We start from the raw sequence: 21,195 nt of genomic DNA on the forward strand, positions 1-21,195 counted from the left end.
AGACAAATAAGGATTCAAAGGTTGGCAGAGGCCCTGTCAACTCCTCGCAAACCCTTAAAAATTGTCCACGTGAAGCAATACAAGAAGCAGACGACCAATGACCCAGTAAACCTCAAGTAAATCCGCCGCCGCGTCGGTTCGGCGAATTTCGTCGGGCGTCTGGAGCTTCTTCGGGCGCAGGTCCTGCCGTGTTTCGGTCGGCAACAATTTCGACAGCGTCAGTCAATGAAAACCTGCGACACTAAACGCCGGAAGACCGGTCGCTTTTCCCTGTGACGTCACCCGGCATCGACCAATGGCATGCCCGCTTTCCTATTGAACGGTGCGAAACATGGCCGCAAACCGAAAACATATGGAGTGAAAAACGGGCAATTTGGCACGATGAAAATTGCCCTATTATGCGTTGTCATCACACTCTCGCGCTGTGAATGGGTTTTCGCCGACAGGGAGCTTTACCCCGGTGAGTGATATACGTTTTCTGACCATTTTAGGGGAAACATTTTGCCGCCATAAAAAAACGTTACGCCGATAATTTACCCAACGCGTTATCGTATGCCTACCGCGGTTTGTTTTATCGCTAACACCAATAAGTCGTTAGAACTCTTTATCTTTTATTCACGGATGATATGTGTCAGCTGCTTCCGCTTTGGTTTATTTTAACAAACGTTTTAGCGCCAAAACAAGAAAGCGCCGTGGATCTGGCGAATTATGTTTCGCGGTTCTATTTTGTAATTCACGATTTCTTCTTTATTAGTGCACTTCGTGGTAGCATGAGGAAACCTTCAATTTGAGTGCCCGATGGACCCAGAATATGCAACTGAGGGGGGTTATTGAACCGAATAATATACAGGCTGGGCGAAATTGGACAGTTTTCAAGGAAAACTCCCCTTGCCAAAAGAGGCGATTTTCATAAAAAACGCAAACGTAATAATATCATATTTTTCTAATAGTTATCAATAGCAAAAATCGATTTTTTATATGGAACTTACCTTTCTAAAAATATAGCACACATCACATTATACTCCAATCTTCTTGGAAATAGATTTCAAAAAAATCTTTAAGAAGTTGTTTTCTTTAAGGATTTTGCTCTGTGAATCAAAACCTACAACCTGCACGGTTACTAAGATCTATTTCTTCTTCGAAACTCGAGGATGTATATGGTATGTTTTTGTAAATAAAGTTTCCAGTACTTTTTGAATAATTCAAATATATATAAAACGTCCTATATGAAAAATATAAAAAAAAATTATAGGAATGTTTTATTTAAACCGCTAAACTCTGAAACGGTATATATTATAAAAATTAAATTCTAGAAGTTGACATTAGTTTTCGTCCATCTTATATAGAAACGATAGTTTCTTCTAAAAAAAAATTGTGGCCCACCCTGTACAAGGTTTTATTTATATTTTGACACAAAGAGGACAGGCGAAAACTTTTTACGTCAAAGTTCAATGTGTTTTCTCTATTTTCTTCTGAATGCACCAATAAATCAAGTGATGCGTGCAAATGAAATGAATGAAAAACTTCACTTTTTTTCACTGAAAGTCCTTTTAGATTTGTAAAAGAAAACATTGTTTATAAGTTTAGATATCGCCCTGACAGATATAAATAGTGTCACGGCAAGTAGACATTTTCTAGAAATACTATTTGTTTCAAGATCGAAATCATGAAATCATTTGCTATTTTTTACAGCATACCAGATGCAGGTTGATAATTCTTGACAAGTTTAATTGAATTTTGTAGTTTTGAACATAATTAGTTTTTAATTTTATTTTCTTCATGTTTTAACTATAAAATATTATCTTATAGATTTCTACTAACTTCCATATTTTTTGTTTTCTGATATCATTATGATAAAGACAATGTATAATTACTAGCATTTTCTAGTTGTAAGTTTAAAATATTAAATCAATAATATTATTCTAAGGATATCAGAAAACAAAAAATAATAAAAACACACCTGCAGCGCATTGCAAGAAATATAAAATTAAATTTTTATTATTATTATTGTTATTATTGCTGGTATTTATATAAAACTAGTCAAGTAATCTCTGGTTAGCGTTGCAATATTTGAAAAAGTCTAATGGCACATCTTATATTTTAAAGCTAATAACGTCAACATCGATCCACTGGGAATACCTTAATTAATACTTAGCAATCAAGGAACCTTGAACAGCCTACACCCTAATTACTGAAAGTAATGTGAAGCTGAGGAGAGGTCAGTTAAAGATCGACCATATGAATATCCGTCAGAACTTTGCATATGTTCCTCTCGAGATTTTTCTACTTCCCACTCTAAAATATCTTGCGGTCACATTGTTACCCACTATTTCAATTCACATCACACAGATACAAAAATATTTTTTTTTACAGATGAAAATCAATATAATCGCTTTGGCGAGTTGTAGGCAGTCTAAAAAGTCATTTTTTTTACTTTTTATTTTTATGAATCTTCAATTAGTCAACAACAATAAGCATAAAAGTTCCTGATATGAGTATTAACAATATTCTCATTAATATAAATCATGTAGTAGTCCTTTATCAAACATTCATTTTTTTGCCAAATTGCGCAGTATAAAGATGGAAATAGGTTTTTTTAAGGTAAATATTGCAAGTTGTTAACGGTTATCATTAGCGACCAATATTCATCAGTATATCCAAGAGATTGTGAACCTCTAACAAATTTCGCAAACCTAAAATTAGTAGCAGTTCAATAATAGCGTTATTTAATACTGCAAACGAAATTTGCCACCTTGTTATTACAAATTTACTTTCTCAATTATTATGTGGAATATATAAACGCTCAAAATCGAATGTTTTTGATACGAAGTAAAACTACATTATGTTGCAGCTGCTAATTTTTTATCACTTTATTCACTTCTTTCAGTTGTGAATAGGACGCTCTATTATACAGGACGTTGTTTAAAAGTCTCTACTACATTTAGGAGCAAATGTGTGGTTGCAAAACATATTTTTTAATTAAAACAAACTATAATCAATACTAATTTAACAAAACATGATAATGATAATGCCGACCAAAATAGAGAAAACCCGTTTTTTTCTTCCAAAACTATTTTCTTTTCTCGCTGAACGCCGATTCTATACAAATTTCAATACAACCAATTATTTACACACGCAACCCACGGGCCCGTAGATTGAGAGGCGTAAGATCAATATCCTATTTTCGGAATATAGGTACGCATTTACTTTGATAACAAATGAATTTGCAAAAAACAGTTTGCAAATCAAAATCTTTAATAACGTTTAGTGGTTACCTCAATTTTTGCTTCAGCTCGAGTTCTACGCTGCTTTCTTTTCCTCTTTCTCTGAATCTCCGAAATTTATTTTGTATGGGTTACACGTCCTCCGAAAAATTCATTAAACGCAATTTTAAGTAGAAAACAGAAAAGATCGGGTTTCAAATCGATTGGTCCAGTACTTTGGTCATTACGTACCGCTTATATATTGTTTGTTTTGTTGAAGTATGGTTTAAATTATAGATAAAGATGATCATCATACATTATACACTTCATCTTTGAGTAATCTATGCTATCCGAAAACTAGAAGATCGAAAGGAATACAGACTTTTTAGGTCGTTATTCTGTGGCTGTGGCCCTTTTAATAGTGATGGTGTGTTAATTTATTTATTTAATTGCAACACACAAACACAAATCTTATTTACATTAACCGCACGTTATCGGAAAAATAGAAAAACAAGAAACTAAGTGAAATTTACAGATAACAATAAATACAATACTTTTTCTAAATGATAATTGAATGAATTAGTGGAAATGCAACCAAAAATGTTTATTTTTTTTTTAGACTGTTCTCTAAATTACACATTCGGAATAGGGGAGAGTTAACACACAACACCATCTATTTAAATAAAATATGATACTTCCATTTGAGACATAGGGGTTACCGTTGAGCTTATGGTACTTAGAAAATAAGAACAATCAATTTCATAAAGAACTAATTTAAGAAAGAACATTAATGCAGGTATGTCAAATATGTGTGTTCCATGTTTTTTATAGTATAAAAAACGTAAAAATTCTTTTATGGTAAGGGGGGGACCAGACCAACGAAGCATACTCAAGTATACTTCAAAAGTTCGTATTTGTTGCAAATTTGAACCATCCTGGAGAGTAAGTGCTTCGAAGCCTATTTTTGTGCCTAAAGTTAGGTCCAGATCTTTAATTTCCTTTTTTGTCATTAATATTATATTATTGAATCGATAATCATTATTTAATTTAAATCATTTTTGTAAATTAAAGGATATTTCGTTTTCATGAAGTAAAAGACAGTTGACCAAGATTCGACCCCTGCAGAAAGCCTCAAAATTAGACAAATTCAGCTCTTCGTCGTTAACAACAACGTACATTATTCTCTCCTTTAATTATGATGCACCTACCTTAAGAATATCGACAGAGACACCACAACCATCCCTTTTTTTTAGAAGTACGTCGTGATCAACTCTATCAAACACTTTTGAAAAATCTATAAATATAACGTCTACTTATTTATTTGTTATTTGTGAATTCATTTATTTTATGTAAAAAGCTTGTTAAGTTGGCCTCTGTCGATCTTTTCGGCATTAATGTGTCTTGGTTTAAACGTATTACTTCTGATACATGAGAAAAGATGTACGTATACAAAATGGATTCAAAAATTTTACTTGACTCAAATGATTGCCACAGCTTTTTGACTTCTCCCACTTTTATGAATTGGGCAAAACTTTTGACATCACAAGAATAAAAATTATTTTTAATGGTCGTGGAAGCTCATCGATGCACGCTTTAGTGTGGAGAGATTTCATCTGGATTTTTTTGTTTTTCATTTTTTTAGTGGCATCTAAAATGTCTTTAACCGAGATGGAATCAATTTTTAAGATGTGATTAGTTTTAGATTTTAAAATAATCTGCAAATGTATTTGCTGCCTGAGCATTTTCATCAATCTGTTCCCCTCAAAGAACATCGAGCCAGGCAGAACTTTAGGTTCCGAGCGTGACCCTTCGCGCTACATACTGATGAATAAACGGCAATAAATCCGAAACGTTGGGGCACAAGCTAATAAATATCATTGAACTCGTCTGTAAAAGTAGTATTTCAATATATAATAGTTATAGGATGTCTCCTTCAAAATAAGAAAGGTAATATGCCTGAGTACAAGGTGTCTTACCGCCGACGGTTTACAAGATATTAACCTCCGACACCTAAAAATGTTTCTATTAGAATTTTTCTAAAAGAGTATATATACTACAGTTTCCAGCAACCAGATACCAGGACATTTTCGGTATTACATTAACTTGATCTGAAAAAATATTTCTTGCAGGGCTTAACTACGACTTAGACGCGCAACAAACCAGGCCAAGTCTGTCCAACATTGACGAGTCGACATTTTACGACAACGTTTATCAACCGAGGCCTTGGCAACGCTTGTCCATCGATGAAGACGACAGCAGCGAAAGAGCGGTACCTCGAAATGATTTGAATGCCGAAAAATTAGTTAAACTCTACAGCTTACTTAAGATAGCGAGCGATGAATTGGGCAACAGGTAAGTGTGATTCTATGAGCTTTATACAAGGCTTAACAAATTCGCCCGTCATTGTTGGGATCTCAGTAAATGTATGAGATCCGAAGTGGGTTAGTCTTGGTTAGTTACGAAAATTCCTAATGGTGTCCGAGATATCCGAAAAGAAAAATAAAATCCAGTGTCTTATGTTTTTCCTTTTTCTCTTTTAAGAGATAATTTTAAACCATTGACGCTTTGTTAAGTTCAATATTTGTTTTTACATTACCACCACCGCCCGATACAATCTTTATTTTTTCAAATGCTTTTATTTCTTCTTCTTCTTGCCGCTTCTCCATTCCGAAACCGCTGCTCTGAAAAGATCCGCAGAAGATATGTTAAACCATTCTCGCAGATTCCGCAGCCAGGATATTCTTCTTCTTCCAATTGATCTTCTGTCCACAATCTTTTACTGGATTAGCAAGTGAAGCAGCTCATACTTTAGACCTCGCATTATGTGACCCAGATAGACGATCTTTCTCCTTTTTTCTTCTTTCAACACCTCTAACTCTTTGTTCATCCTGATAAGCACTTCTGCGTTGGTCGTGTGCTCCATATTCTGTGCAATCTTCTATAGGTCCACATCTTAAATGCCTCTATTTTTCTTTCGTACGCTGGGTTAAGCGTCCAAGTTTCTACCCCATAGTACAGCACTGGAAATATATAGCACCTCAGCATGCGTACACTAAGATCTAGGCTCAGGTCGCGACTACAGAGCATCTTTTTCATTTTGACAAATGCTGCACGTGCTTTCTCTATGCGGATCTTGATTTCTGAACAGTAATCGACAAATAATTATATTCTGTAACGCGCCCTAATTATACTCCAGCCCCTGGAAAATGTCTAAACTACATTTAAAATTAATTAAATTAATTTGTAATCTAATTAAATAATTTTCAAGTAATATTGTTAAAATTGACACGTATCTATGTAAAGTATTTTGAGTCTTTTCTGTCCAATAACTTTTTTATAAATGTTAGAGAAGACTTTTTGATCATCAAATAATTTATACCGATTAATAATTAAAACGGTAAATGGTAGATGGAGTAATTAAACAATTCCATTCTCTCTGCCGTTTTCTGTTGTAAATTTTACCTCACATTCGACAATGAAAAATTGTTGTGTATAAGAAAAACTAACGTTAATTTTGATTAACAAAAACTAAAGGATTTTTGATTTCGAGGAAAAGATGAAACTCATATAGATGAGATGATATTTTTTTCAATTTTAAAATAAGCTGTGAATGTTATTGGGCTCCCCTATTGGCTTTGCCTTAATATGAGTTACCCTTCATCTCTAACATTTCCGAGATTCAATGGTGAGAATCGAATAGGAAACATCCGGTATGTGGATAAATCCTTTTATCTTTTAGGCACCACACAAATCGTTACGACAAGCTTTTGCAACGGGTTGAAGATAGGTACAAACAGCTTTTAGATACCACTGATAGGATTAATTTTTTGGACCAATACTACTTTAATTCGCCAAACGGACAAAGACTGGAAGAGGCGAGGATTTTTCCGCAAGAGGACGACTTTATATTCAACGACGAAGAAGAAAACGTAAGATTACTCTTTTATTTTGGGTTTTAAGAAAAATCGCTAGACCTAAATGTTCATTACGTTGTTTCCATGTACAAATAAACCGTTAGGGACTCGAAACGGGTAAATAAAAATTGTGCAGCATTTTCAGTATTCTCCAAATAAAAAGAACCATTTAATCCCCTTTCCTACGTCCTTGAAATGCTTCTTTACATCGTAAAAGACGAGTCGATTTTTAATATTTTCACCCGTTTTGGAAATATTTTTTTTTCAAGCAATATACAGTGGATCCGAACTTGACTATTTGTATAATCATTAATTTCTATCTTTTATAAGAAATGCAAGGGCCCAATTTATATTTGGATATTTCCACAGATAACAACGACTTTTTATAGGTTTATATGTATATGTTGAATTTATAAACATACACTTTTTTTTAATTACCGTTATTGAGTTATAGCTGCAACATACCTTTCTTTAAATAACCAAGTTGTCCCATGATACACCCGAACCCATGTCTTTGTTTTTTTATTCTATAATTTGCATTTCTGTTTGGTTTTATCTGATAAAAATGGGCTGTCATGTCCTTTTGAAAAAATAATTACAACTCCCTTTTATTTCTGGATCGTTTTTTATTCTTATGGATGTCTACCGGCACACCAACGCAACCTATTAATAGTTCATTTAAATTGATTATCTTTTTCGGAAGGATTAATAACTTATTTTAAGACAACGCGAGATTATTGTTATTTACGACCCTATCACAGAAATCCGTGCCTGTATTTATTTTTGTTTCGTGGAACAGCGGCAGCATTGCGACTCCGTAAATAACACTTTTAATCCGTAACGTATATCTCTGGAAAACACCGAGTTGACTTGATCTAGTAGGTACTGGAATTTTGAACACCAATTATTATTTAATTAATAGAAATAATAATACAATGCGTTGTTTTGTTGGCTTGGTTTGCATTTTCTCAATACCTACAAAACGTAGGTAAACGGGGCTAAATAAATCCCTTAAACTTTTTTTAAGGAGTGCCAAAATGATTGAAAAGGAAAGAAACAAAATGTTTTTTAAGCAACTTTGACTTGGATAACTAAATTGACGGTCCTATATTGACTTGTACTAATAACTAATTTTTAATTAAGGTAATAGTTTCTTTAAGTAATTTTCAGATAGTTTTAAAATCTAATGTTATGTCGGCGTAAGATAAGACGAAATTACAAGTATTTTACAGAATGCCAATTATTTACAAATATACAAGGACTTCGATATTAAATCCAAGAGGTCATAAAGAAAATGTATCCACCTCGTTGGGAATCCTAAACTGCTTCTCGTTATTTCCACAATTGCCAGGTGCGAGCTTTTCGTACTGCATTATTCATTAAATCTCGAACGTTGCAGAAGGGTGGGGATTGCAGGGAAAGCTACATAAACAGAAACATTTTTACGAAGAACAAGCAATCGCCCAAAAATTTTTATAAAACTTGTTTTTGCAGATTTCTCGGTAACTATCAACGAATTACATGTACCTAATAAAGAAAGAAATGAAAACTGTATTGCTCTAGAACCAGAACTCTTAAAGGCAATTTTACTAAATAATATACGTCGTTTTTTTGGTCTTTTGGCCACTTAAATGGGAAGGTTCTCTAAATATATAATGGATTTCAATTACCTGTGCGGCGATGTAGCAGTAATAAATTATGAGGTTTAATACACCTTAAGGACTGCATTATTGCGTATGGAAACTGTTTAGATGTCACGAATATTTTAAAAATTATTGTAACGCAGGTATCACAGAAAAAATTTCCGGATAGTAATTTGGGTAAGGTTTCACACCTATACTACGTTACATATACAAAAAAAGTAAAAAATGTCCAATTATCTATCATTAAAAACTAACCTGGTCCGCCAAACATTTTTCGGATATTAACATCTGCTAAAAGTGCCTACTTTAAAAGTCATTCACTTTGCAAATACTCTTAAGTTTCAAAATTTAAAATTATTCATATTTTATTTTTGTATTTTAATTGTTTAGAAATTTAATGAAATGTATATAAAATGAATTATCTCCAAGCATCAGCACAAATCATTGACATTATTTACTTTCTTTTCAAATAAAATATATTAATGCAGTAATTAATTTGTTTCATTTATAAATGCATCATGCCATTTAACTAACTTACCAGTTTACATTTTCGCACTTATAAATAGACAATGTTCTAATTTTTGTTGGTTTGTCATAGAAGAAAGTTGCTTTTGTTTGGCTGCGTTTTGATATTACTTGACAGTTATCCTTATCCAAAGTATTCTTTTAGTATTTGACACTCAAATCTCAAAAACACAAAAATACCAAAAAATAAATGCGCTGTTAAGCCGTACAAAAAACTGTTTAAAAAGTGTTATACTTACTTTTAATTCTTTCGAGACCATTCAATCATCCGATTGGAAGCGGATCTAATATGTGATAAGTTTGAGAACATGGACTAAATATAAGCTAAATATTTTTTCCAAAGTATTAGGATGAGCATACGGAATAATTATTTAATAATAATTTATCTTTAATTTTAATGTCTCCACAATTGAAAGTTCACATACGATCAATGCAATTGTTATATAACAATTGTGTTAATTGTACGTGTAACAATTGCATTGATTGTATGTGATCTTTCAGTGGTGGAGAAATTAAAAGTAATAAGATAAAAAGTAAATTATTTTGTGCAAAATTCATGAAGGAATTACTTAGTAGATAATAGTAGATAATTCAAAGAAGTAAAAAAGCATATAAAAAAATTATGTTAAAGGTTTGCACGAAACTACCCCGAAAATATATTTTTTGAAATATATTTTTCAAGCACTTTAGTATCAAGAGAATCGTAATACATTGCTATTACTCCCTAGCAGTGCAGTTAACAAACCAAACAAGCAATATCGGAAAATGTTCGATTTGATTTCAGGATATTTATTCAAATTTGCGTAAAATTAATTGTTGATTTTTAATCGGTCAGAATTTCGAAGATCCGAGAGAAGAAGCCGCTTTGCAAGATATGAACCCGGCAACCAGTATTCGTCGCAAACTTCCAACGCCCGCACATGGAATGCATCACGATGACCAGGACTACCATTTCAAGGTCGGCGAAGAGTTTCCTAGTACTTCCTTCAAAGACATTCCCATAGTTAAAGACCCATCTGAATTTGGAGTTTCTCCGTCTGATCCCAGATTTTTTGAGAAAACTTCGGCGATAGGAACAGGTATTATGCCCGTCTTACTTTAGACTAATGGAACTTCTCCTCGTCAATACTGTGATATAAGATTTGTGGCCCCTCAAAATATAGACAGAAAAATTGTTTGTGAAAAGTAGTGGCATTGTAAAGCTGCTTGTATCATCAAATGTATTGTGAAATCCAGTAAATGGACAAAAAACATCACATGATAAATCGGTTCTCAGGTCATCCAGCGTTGCAAATTTGATTTGCGCTTTATTTTTTTTACGATTTCTTCATGTTTTAGGTAACTTCCGAGCTTTTTCAAAAAACAACTTTCATATCCTGCGATCAGTTATTTTGCTTAGTTTTGGTTACCTACAAATCATGTGATCCATAGTTTTGGGTAGTTTTTGTTACCTACATATCATGTGATCAATAGGTTTTTTTTCGCAATGCAAACTTACCATGAATGAGTAAGGTGAGAATTTTATTATGTATTGATTTTCCCAAATCTATACCCCCAATATCTGTAGTTATTAAGAAAGTTGTATACATGTATATCAGTTCTTATTGCGATTTTCCTGGGATAGTATGTATACTGACAAATGTGGAAGACTGAACAAACAACTTAGAGCTTTCTTGTCTATCTATCAAGTTACCTTAGGAACGAAAGTAATAGTTATTGTGTTTGTTGGTTACAGTCATACTTACGCACTTAATTTGCAAAACTGTGAATAATTTCCAATTAGAAATATTTATAAGCTTGAAATCCTAAAAGCAGGAATATAATAATAGTAATTACCAGAATCAATTACATTACGGCATGTGGCAATAATTTGTCTATCGAGTCAGAGGGCGCTCGGGTAGCAACTGGATGAAAATATCCAAAGCACACAAAATAGTGTTTGTGTACCTAACCCCTACTGATAAAATATATCACATGCGTTGTCAAAGTAATGCAGTAAATAAGTAATGTACCCCTTTGCTTTTTCAAATAGCAGAACAAGCAGAACTAGTTTTTTATGAGGAGTTAGAATAGATTGTTTGAAATCGAGGTAAATGAAATTGTCAAAATTACTATATTTATTGTAACTTTGACTTTGATTTGATATATTTTAGTTTGGTTTCAATTTATTTTTTGCCAGACTAGATTGAAGTGTCAAATTGGTTCTGATTATTATAAGCGGCGAAAATACGACTTCAGATAACTATATATCAAGAAAATTTTTAAAGAACTGAATTGCTGAATATTACTGTCATATTTAGGTTTCCTTCTTTTCGAAACACTTCATATTCATTGACTGCTTTATTATATTTACCCCAAAATATTAATAAAAGATAATAAACAACAATTTGGATTTTGTCTCATCCCTCTGTAATGACTAAAAGTATTTATAAACGACCTTGACCTAGAGTAACTTTAGCATGTAGTACTTTATTATAAAATAATTGCATGCCGCTATGCAAAAATATTTTTTAATGTTGAAAAAGAAAAGCAAGACAAGCTACATCAATAAAAAAGCAAATATACAAAAATATAATTTATACATACAAGAAAAATCAAAGTTTGTTTTATAGCTATACAATTTAAGATTGTTTTTGTTTTTTCTTTCTTTGATACTTTTTCAATAGTAACTTATACCGTAACGTCTATTTTTAATATCTATTGTGAATAATTTCGTGTAAATATAATAAAGCAATTAACAAGTTTTGGAAATGTGGAAAAAAGTTGGAGCTTGATGAAAGAGGTTTTAGGTAGATTTTAAAGGCAGGCTAAAAACGAAACAAATATGGTATCAAATATAGAACTCATATTCATAGTCTAAATCTGAGATTTCGAGATCTGATAACCCCACCACAACAAGCTTCTCGTACAACGTGTATAGCCTCTACAATGGACTTCTCATAATACTAAAAAAACTAAACATACAAAGATTTAAAAGGCAACTAAAGAAACTACTGCTTAGTGAAAAATAGATTTCCGTACCTCAATCGAATTGCTCCTTCTTAATCTAGTACCTGACGATTACTATTAAAAAAATATATATTGCACTTTATATTTGCCGGTATCGCACTATGGTTGAAGCTGTTGTTTTTATGTTATCATTAAACTCGTCGGTTCTCTCCTCAAAATTACAAGATTACACGGATTTTTGTTGTATTCGTGGAGGTCGAATCGGTGCGAGAATATTCTGGGGGCATATAATATGATTAGTGATTGCTAATATTTCAGCTTTTTTGTTTATATTGTTCCCAAAATTTTCAGTTAATATCTCTGACTGGGTAAATTTGTTTCATATATATAACTAAGCAAAACTAAATATGTATTTGTACAATTTGACCCTTCAAATGGCGACTGCCATCACGCACGCAGTGCACTTTAATTTTTCCGGTACCAAAACGCAAGAAATTGTCATATCTAGGGAAAAGTTTAGAATTACTACGACCAGACCCCAATACAGGAAAGTTCATACACTGTTGACCATAGAATTTAATTCACTTGAAAATGAAAAAAAATCTCTCCTCTGTGATACTATGCTTTTTAAATTGTAAGCTAGGTAAGATTTAGTGGCTGAGACTTGAACAATTTAATTGCCTCCCAGCTCCCTTTTGCATCATTTTATAAATATATAAGATGCAAATAAATGTATTATTATAATATATAATAAATATCATTGAATGTTCGTTGTTACATTTTTAATGAGAATTTGGTATCAAAAACGGAATGGAAATCTGACATTTTCAGAATCCCTATCTCCTGACACCCATTACGTCAAACCTCCGATTCAATATCCCCAACCGAAAGCTCCGACGAACCGCTTCAATAACATTCATCCAAGGAGCGAGTCCTCCAAGGATCAGAGACCGGAAGAAGAATATCTGGCGCCTGGGTTTAGGTCCAAGATGGCAGGACACGACGTGGAGGTGGTCGCCATTAAACCAGACATATCACAGCCTGACACTACGGGGGTTTACATCATCGCTATCGTGGCAGGGATAAGCGCTGCTGCGACGGTTGGTTTAATCGCCGTCGGAATTGGTTGGTACAAGTAAGTATTGCCAAAAGTATAAATGTTAAAATTTTGCAATAGCTGAATGATAAACATGGTTCGAACGACACCTACCATGATTTTCAGATTTATATAACCGATTCAAACGATTTCGTTCTCTTTTGCTCATTTGATGGAGTTCTTTTTAATATTAATTTACAACTTAATGATAACAAATTGACAATATCGGAAAGAGGCAAAATATCACTCAAAGGATGCTTTTAGGCTAAACTTGAATTTTTTATACCAAGTTAGACAAGATAACAGTTTACATGAATATTTCAAGCAAATAGCCTAAATTATTTATTTATTAGTTCAACTTACAGGCTGATTACCCAATAACAAGTTGCAATTAGAATATGCTGAAAAAGTTTCGGTCAATTAAAGTAACTCACTTTAATTAGTAACATTTGTAATAAGTTTTGTAAAAATTTTGCAAACAATGTCGTTTGGATTAGTAAATATATCTATTTACTTTCGATTATGAGACGTTATCATTGTCATTATTGGAGATTTCAATTGATAATTAATTCTAGCGGTACTTTTGATGGTTAAATTCCTCTAGCCTTTTCAAACAGAGAACTTATTTGGAAAATTGAATTGAGGTGGCTTTTACTTGATGAAAATCCATTTATCAAAATAAATAAGAAATTGTTTCGACAACACCGTGTCTTTATCAAATGACACATTTGACTCCTCTATTATGCAGTGATAATCTTTTCAGTCGTAGACTACAATAAAGAATTTTCGGGGTCTAAACAATCAATTAAAATTCGCAGTACATTATAATAATAAATCCTCTTCGTTATCAAAAATCAATGTTTTAAAACTTTTTCTTGCAATTAGGTAAAAAATATAGTTTTAAAATCCATTTTTAAATTGATCAATTTAGGAGCTTTATGTAAAAAATAATGACGTAAGAACTGTTGTTTTTTAATCTATTAGTACCATTTAGATACTTTAAAGATCTAATGTTTTTACACAAATCGTACCGAAGTTTAGAGACTCTGGTTAAAACTCCAGTTTTACTCGAAGTTTCAAATGGGGTTTAGATTTTAGATTTGTTGTTAGATGGTCGTTTTAAACTTCTTGCTTTTTCTTTAGCAGTTATTGTATTAAAACGTATATACTTGCATTTTCTTTATGTTTTATTTTCGGCTTCGCTTGCGTTTTTTTTTTTGTTAGTGTCCTATTTATGATTTATCATAATTTTCATTATTATTATACATTCCATCATAATCCATCATAAGAATTGCTTTTTGTTTTGTTCTCCTCGCATAAAGGAAGCCTCAGAATTCTCGTGGCGGACGGTTTATAGAGAGTTAATAATTAAGAAAAGAAATTAAAAAATAAAAACGAGGCCACAAACTGAACTCAATACACCAGATATAATAACAAGTAATGGGAACGATATAGAAGAAAAAGATATAGTAAAGGCAATCCAAAAATTAAAGAACAGAAAGAGCCCGAGTCATGATAACATCACAAAGAAGGTACTTAAGTACGGCTTTAATCAAGAAGATTTTCTCTCAACATAGAATAACAGATGAAGGGAGCACTAGTGTTATGCTTCTCTTATTCAAAAAGGGAGATAAAAAAACCACTACAGAGGCATACATTTATTATGTGCGACCTTGAAGTTAACTACGAAGATAATAACGAACGGAATTAATGAATATATCACACTAGCAGTAGAGCAACAGGGATTTAGATCAGCAAGATCCTGCACAGATACCACCTTTGTAATAAGACAGATAATAGAAAAATCAATCGAATACAACGAACCAGGCTTCATGTGTTTTATTGACTTGCAGAAAGCCTACGACCGAATACATTGGAAAGATATAACACACCTTTTTTACGATCGACAAATTCCATTCAACATCATCAAAATAATTGAAAATATAAACACGGAAAATAATACACAAACAAAAATAAATGGCAAATAATGGCATTCGGCAAGGGGACTCATTAAGCCCGCTTCTTTTTAACATCGTAATGGATGCAATAATAAAACAAGTTTACAAACTAAGAGGATACAAAATAGGAAATAGGGAAGTGGAAATTCTGGCTGTGTAGATGGTCTAATCAATCGCGGTATCAAATTACTAAAATATCAAAAAATATCCCTACAGCAAAAAAAATTAAAATGAGGTTATAAACAACAAAAGTGGCGTAAAAAGGAACGCGAAAATTTAGAGATTGTAGTTTAACTGGCATTCAATCCGCCAGTTGGAGTTTAATCTGAAGATTGAAGTTGATAGTATTTGTTGCATCAGGGTTGTTCGGTGGTCTGTGGTGTTCATATTCTATGGTCTTGAGAGGTTAGAATGTGGGACTCTCGGCCTGCTATCTCGCGCGCTTATGTCTGAACCTCATGACGCAGAAAAAATAAAGGACTTGTAGTGGAGTTCTCTTTTAGTATAAAAAGCTTCCAATACGACAGTATTGTAGGTACTAGTGTTCAGTTTAAGTGAGACCTTGGCAAAAATCCCCGAAGGTATATAAGTGGCCCTAAAACGGATGATTGGTTTTTAACGTTTTGTAAGTAAACTAAAGGTATGTTAAAGATTTAAGCTGTTTTTCTATATTATGACTGATCCTTTATATTAATATTGCGGCTTATAAACTTAGTCAACCATAAAAACTAGCTAGTAAAAGCTTTATGCGTTCAACAATTAACATGGCAGCTAACAGTTCCTCGATTCGATAGTTCTCACGATTCAAATGAAAAACAGCGCTAAGTGTAAGTACTGTGTAAAAGTGAAATAAAATATCCTTAATTACACGCGATGCACCTTATAAATCTGCAGCAATGATACAAAAACGATTTTAATTTTTATTCTTCTACCGACGATTTTTGACGACAAAATGAAAGATTTTTCGAAAAGTGAACTACTCGAATCTTAAGTCGGGCTGTTCTCTCAATACGGCGGCCGCCTTCTCAGCCGTTAAATCTCTTTGCGATTGCGCTAACATCTCGTACCCGACCATAAATTTCTTCACGCTCGCGGACCTCAGCAACGGAGGGTAGTACAATCCGTGAAAAGTCCAATGCGCTTGGTTTTCTTTTAACTTCTCACCGGTAGGTGCTCCGTGCCAGCCCATGGAATACGGAAAATTACATTTAAATATATTGTCATATTTCGCCACTAATGTCTGCAAAGTTTTCGCCAAAGTTTCGATTTGCGCACCGTCCGCGTCAGTAAAACGTTGGATCTGCCTTTTCGGCAGCACCATAGTTTCGAAGGGCCAGACAGCCCAGTACGGAACTACCACTATCCACTCTTCGTTTTCGATCACTATTCGTTCTTTATTTTGCAGTTCTCTTTTCACGTAATCTTGCAGCATCGGTCTGCCGTGTTTGTCGTAGTATTTTCTTAAGTTTAGCTCCTTAATCCTTGGCTCGTTAGGTAAAAAGCTGGACGCCCATATCTGGCAATGGGGATGGGGATTCGAACAGCCCATCATGGCACCCCTGTTTTCAAACAGTTGCACCCAAACGAACCTCTTACCTAACTCTCTAGTTTGGTTTATCCACTCTCTGATAATGTCTACCACTTGCCCAAGGGACAGGTTAGTGAAATAAACATCGGAGTGCGGATGGTAACAAATAACCCTGCAAGTGCCCTTGGCGGCTCGGGTTTGGAACAAAGGATCATCGGAATGTTCGGGTTCAGGGCCCTCTTCTAAGAGAGCTGGGAAATCGTTGGTGAAGACGTACGTGGACTCGTACTTGGGGGTTTGAATTCCGGAAGCCCTAATGACTCCAGGACACAAAGGATTGCTCGGATCGAATCTCGGTACTTTTTCCACGGCAGGTTTTTCGGTTTGGCCGGTCCAAGGGCGCAACGCGCGATGTGGAGATACCAGAACCCATTCATCCTTCAACGGGTTGTATCTTAAATGCTGATGCTCTGAAATGAAAAGCATGCCCCGTGGTATCTAATTCACCGCGACAACGTTATAATATAGGCTTTTTACAATGAAGATAGACATTTGGTCAAAAAAGATAAGCGAGTCGTTCTTAGATCGTTAATAAAAAATACAACAATGGACAATCTTGGATTGAGTTTAAGGAAATAAGAAATCTTCTCAATATCTCAAGGAACTTCTGGTGTGTGCTCAGATCATGAATCTTTGCATTGGATTTCGGTCAAATGTTATGAGTGGTCAGAAAGTTTATTAACAAATACTACTCTTTTGGAAATGTTGTAAGATCTGTGAATCATACATCGACATTCACCATTGTGGTCACTAACGTAGTTGAAAAATTAATATATCAAGTTATTGATATAACTCTCTTATCTCATATGATTTATATTATCTATAAGTGTTTATTAACCCCTTAATGCCCGTTTTTTTTTAAATCAATTTCGGTACAAAAAAAAATCATTTATTTTTTTTGCAAAACTTTTTTTTATTAATAGTTTAATTGTGTATGGTAAATTTTAAAAGAAAGTATTACGCTGAGTTCCAAGTCACACTATAAGGTACAGTCTTTTTCCAGTTGGAGGAATAAAGTCAGGAAAATGTCGTTCCTTTAGTCGTAATAGTCCTATATGTTTTTGTTGCCCTGCCTTGTCGACGTTTGTACTCAGGTGATATTTTTCTATCATCTCTTCTATGAGTTTTATTCTGTATTCCAAATTATCCATCCCTCCTCCATTCTTTTTGTCCAAATCCCCCGTTTTTTAGTTACATAATCATTTCTGTTGATCTAATCTATCGACGCCTCCCATGGTGTTATTGCAATCCACAAATAATTTAGGTTTCTTTATGGGATTTTTTAGGTTATTTTCGGGATTGTGAATTGTCGAGAAGAGACAAATTTCTTTCTTGTCATGCCACTTCATTACAATGACTTTTTTCTTTGAAATGCTATAGATTTTCCTTTTTTAGTTTTTTTAGTCCCAAGGGATATCCCATATCTAGTAGAGAATCTGTTAATGACAATACGACCTGTGAAGTCATATATTTTTGGGATATTTTAGTTCCTTTTCTAGTATAAATAATAAACAAATACAAAGACCCTGTTTTGTACCAACCCAATTGTCCTTTGTAAAATAACAAACTTTCAACTAGACTTATGTCTCGTTCAGATATATAAAATGTACTAAATTTTCTATTTAGAGCTTCATAAATAGGCCAAATTTTGTTTAGTTTAGGATTCGGATGAGTATGACAGTCATGCGGTTCATTATCAGAAATATGTATTTTTTTTATGTATAAATATCGACGTATAGACATTAGTTTTGGAAATATGTCTTTAGCTATCCAGTACATTCTTCTGACTTTTTTAGTATTCCTTGAATTATATTTATATAAAAAAATATTTGCATTTTCTCTGATTTTATATTCAATAAAACATAAGACGACCTTCGTGGTTGTTTTTCTGCATAGCGATTAGATTCGGTGACCAATAAGTTTCTCAATTCATTATCAAAAAAGACTGCAAAATTATCTGCATTGACTGTACAACTTGGGACGCCAATAAACTGGAAACGTGGTGGCGCCGAATATAAGATATCTGTTTGGTGATCATCCTCGCTTTCCTACAAATCCGATTCTACATCGCTATCGCCACTTCCGCTTTGATAAATTGGCATATTCAGAATCTTCTTGGACAGACATTTGACTGAACAAATTTTTCTAAATAAATTTCTAAATATTCAACAATAAAAAAAATCTTACTGAGGTAAAGCGTAAAACTTATTCTAGCAAAATGTCTTGGGTTTTCTAATATCACTTGCATATACTATACGTCCGCACATGAAAAATGTAACTTTTAGAATGATAATGTGAGTCATAAAAATCTGGCTCCAGTCTTAACACAAGAAAACGCAAATTCCGAGAATGGCAATAATCTACCACCCAACGCGACAGATACGGACTTAAAATATTTGGAAAATTATATTTCCATATTAATCAATATTTTGAGACATATGTATAAAATTACAGTGATCGTGACGTTCATGAAGCTGCAAATTTCTGCCGGTAAACGTTGCATTAAGCGGTTAACAAATGAATTTCCCAGTCTATCGGTAAGATCTTCCTGAGCAGAAGTTTATAATCTGCTTCAATTTCATTTAACTGCTGGTGTCTTATCAAAGGAAAAAATTAAACATTGTGAGAAACCGAAAATTAAATACAATCTGGTACGAAATTTTTTTACCGATTATCGCTCGAGACTGAACTAAGTAAATAATATATCTTTTATGCAAATAATGAAGAATAAGTTATTCTTTCGTTTGGTTTATTTAAAACACTAAATAAACAAATTAGAATTAGAAACATATGCATTGTATAATGGTATGTCAACACAGGAACCAGAATTATACTGACATTAAAGAATTTATCGGCACGCCACTGTCATGAGAACATTTTGTCGAGTACTAACAGAAAACATTATCAACTAAACAAATAAATAATTTGTTATCGCAGTAGCGCTTTATCGCTATAAAATATACTTAACAACCATTAGAAGGATTTAACTGGCTTCGTCAAGCATAAGCTAACCTTAAAAAACTTACCGTTCGGATTGAATGTCATGTTATTCCCTGTTTCACGAATAGTCGTCTATCCTTTGCTAAAATTGCGACCGCGTTTCCTTATGGGCCTGTCAATAAGCTAACTTCCTAGTAGTATGGCGGCAAATATAATTCTCAAACGAACTGCAGCACTGTTTGCACGTTAGTGATTGGAAGATATTCTAATCCGTTTGCTGATAAGCAGTGGCGCGGACAATCTAGGTTAATCTTTAAAGTAACCAATCACTCTCGATCGTTTAAGTAATTTCGTAATGTGAATCGGGTTATAATTTAGCTGTCAAAATGCACGTTGTGGTTTAATTATTTATTTAAAGTAAATAAAGTGAAATTCTATTAAATTTAAAACAGTATATTCCAAATAGATAAACAAACATGTTATAGGTTAGGATCCTGGCGCTAACGAAGAAGTTACCTTCCGGGAAGAAATTTCTACTAATATCATAGTCCGTCTTATTATGCGCTCAATTCCTTCTTAGATTAAGATACTTATGCCTTTTTGTTCAAGCCGTCGCCATCGATTTTCGCTATCCTGAAAGTTAATTCTACGTTAATCAACATCAACACCATATTCAAATATTACTTCATTAAATTTATTTTACCTTTGCGTATTTAATTGAAGTTGAAATAAAGTACCGCGAAGGTTTAATTTGGCGTACCTCCAAAATATGAAACCAAGGTTTTAATGCATGCTGCAGAACTCCGTGGTATTTTTTTGCTGGTTATATTTTTAAATGGTGCTGAACTTGCCTTGTCCCGCATATCAAACCGCTTTTCGTAACTTCTTAACTTTTCGGTCGATATTAAATTTGATTTATTGTGCAAACTTAATCGCACAGCTTGTCCTAAAACTTCCTTGTACGTCAAAGCCACAGAACGAAGAAGCGCGCTAACTTTTCAAACTTATTATAAGCCGATAGAAATGAAAAACAGCGAATTTGTTTGACATATCTTGGAGGGGTATAAGTCCTTTTATTTGTGCCTCTAATTATAATAATTATATTTTTGGATTTGTTAAAAAGTGTTATCTCTTTCTTGTCTTTTGTTGTCTCGTTAATATTTTGTTAAGTTTTTATTTATAAAGTTTATAAACTGTTGTTTCAATTACAGTCTATAAGGCCAATGATATTTTTCATTCCAGTATTGATGATCTATTCTCTTTATTGTACAGTAAAACAGCAATCGACAATATATGAAGACTTTAAATGCAAAGTTACAGTGTCGCAACGGGCTTCCAATGCAGTGGACGCTATAAAAAGGTGAAGAAATATTTCTGGT

The 21,195-nt window shown here is 33.4% G+C and overlaps 2 protein-coding genes across 2 annotated transcripts in view; one reads left to right on the plus strand and one right to left on the minus strand.

Moving 5' to 3' along the window:
- The first annotated feature begins 212 nt into the window (after positions 1 to 212).
- The window catches only part of LOC132698191 (uncharacterized), a 52,834-nt gene continuing 31,851 nt past the window's right edge, over positions 213 to 21,195 (plus strand). The window contains exons 1-5 of the mRNA XM_060664126.1: positions 213 to 460; positions 5,333 to 5,555; positions 6,943 to 7,132; positions 10,121 to 10,364; positions 13,066 to 13,369. Of these exons, the coding sequence (XP_060520109.1) occupies positions 301 to 460; positions 5,333 to 5,555; positions 6,943 to 7,132; positions 10,121 to 10,364; positions 13,066 to 13,369 (1,121 nt within the window). The 5' untranslated portion in view covers positions 213 to 300. The remainder of the gene's footprint in view (positions 461 to 5,332; positions 5,556 to 6,942; positions 7,133 to 10,120; positions 10,365 to 13,065; positions 13,370 to 21,195) is intronic.
- Positions 14,754 to 20,060, minus strand: LOC132698087 (probable galactose-1-phosphate uridylyltransferase). The gene is made up of 2 exons (XM_060663948.1): positions 19,903 to 20,060; positions 14,754 to 17,286 (listed from the first exon to the last, which is right to left on the minus strand). Exons 1-2 carry the CDS (start codon positions 19,919 to 19,921, stop codon positions 16,265 to 16,267), a joined length of 1,041 nt encoding a protein of 346 aa, XP_060519931.1. The 5' UTR covers positions 19,922 to 20,060; the 3' UTR covers positions 14,754 to 16,264.

Source organism: Cylas formicarius, unplaced genomic scaffold, assembly GCF_029955315.1.
Source record: "Cylas formicarius isolate icCylForm1 unplaced genomic scaffold, icCylForm1.1 PGA_scaffold_2__14_contigs__length_35257938, whole genome shotgun sequence".
Lineage (NCBI taxonomy): Eukaryota > Metazoa > Arthropoda > Insecta > Coleoptera > Brentidae > Cylas > Cylas formicarius.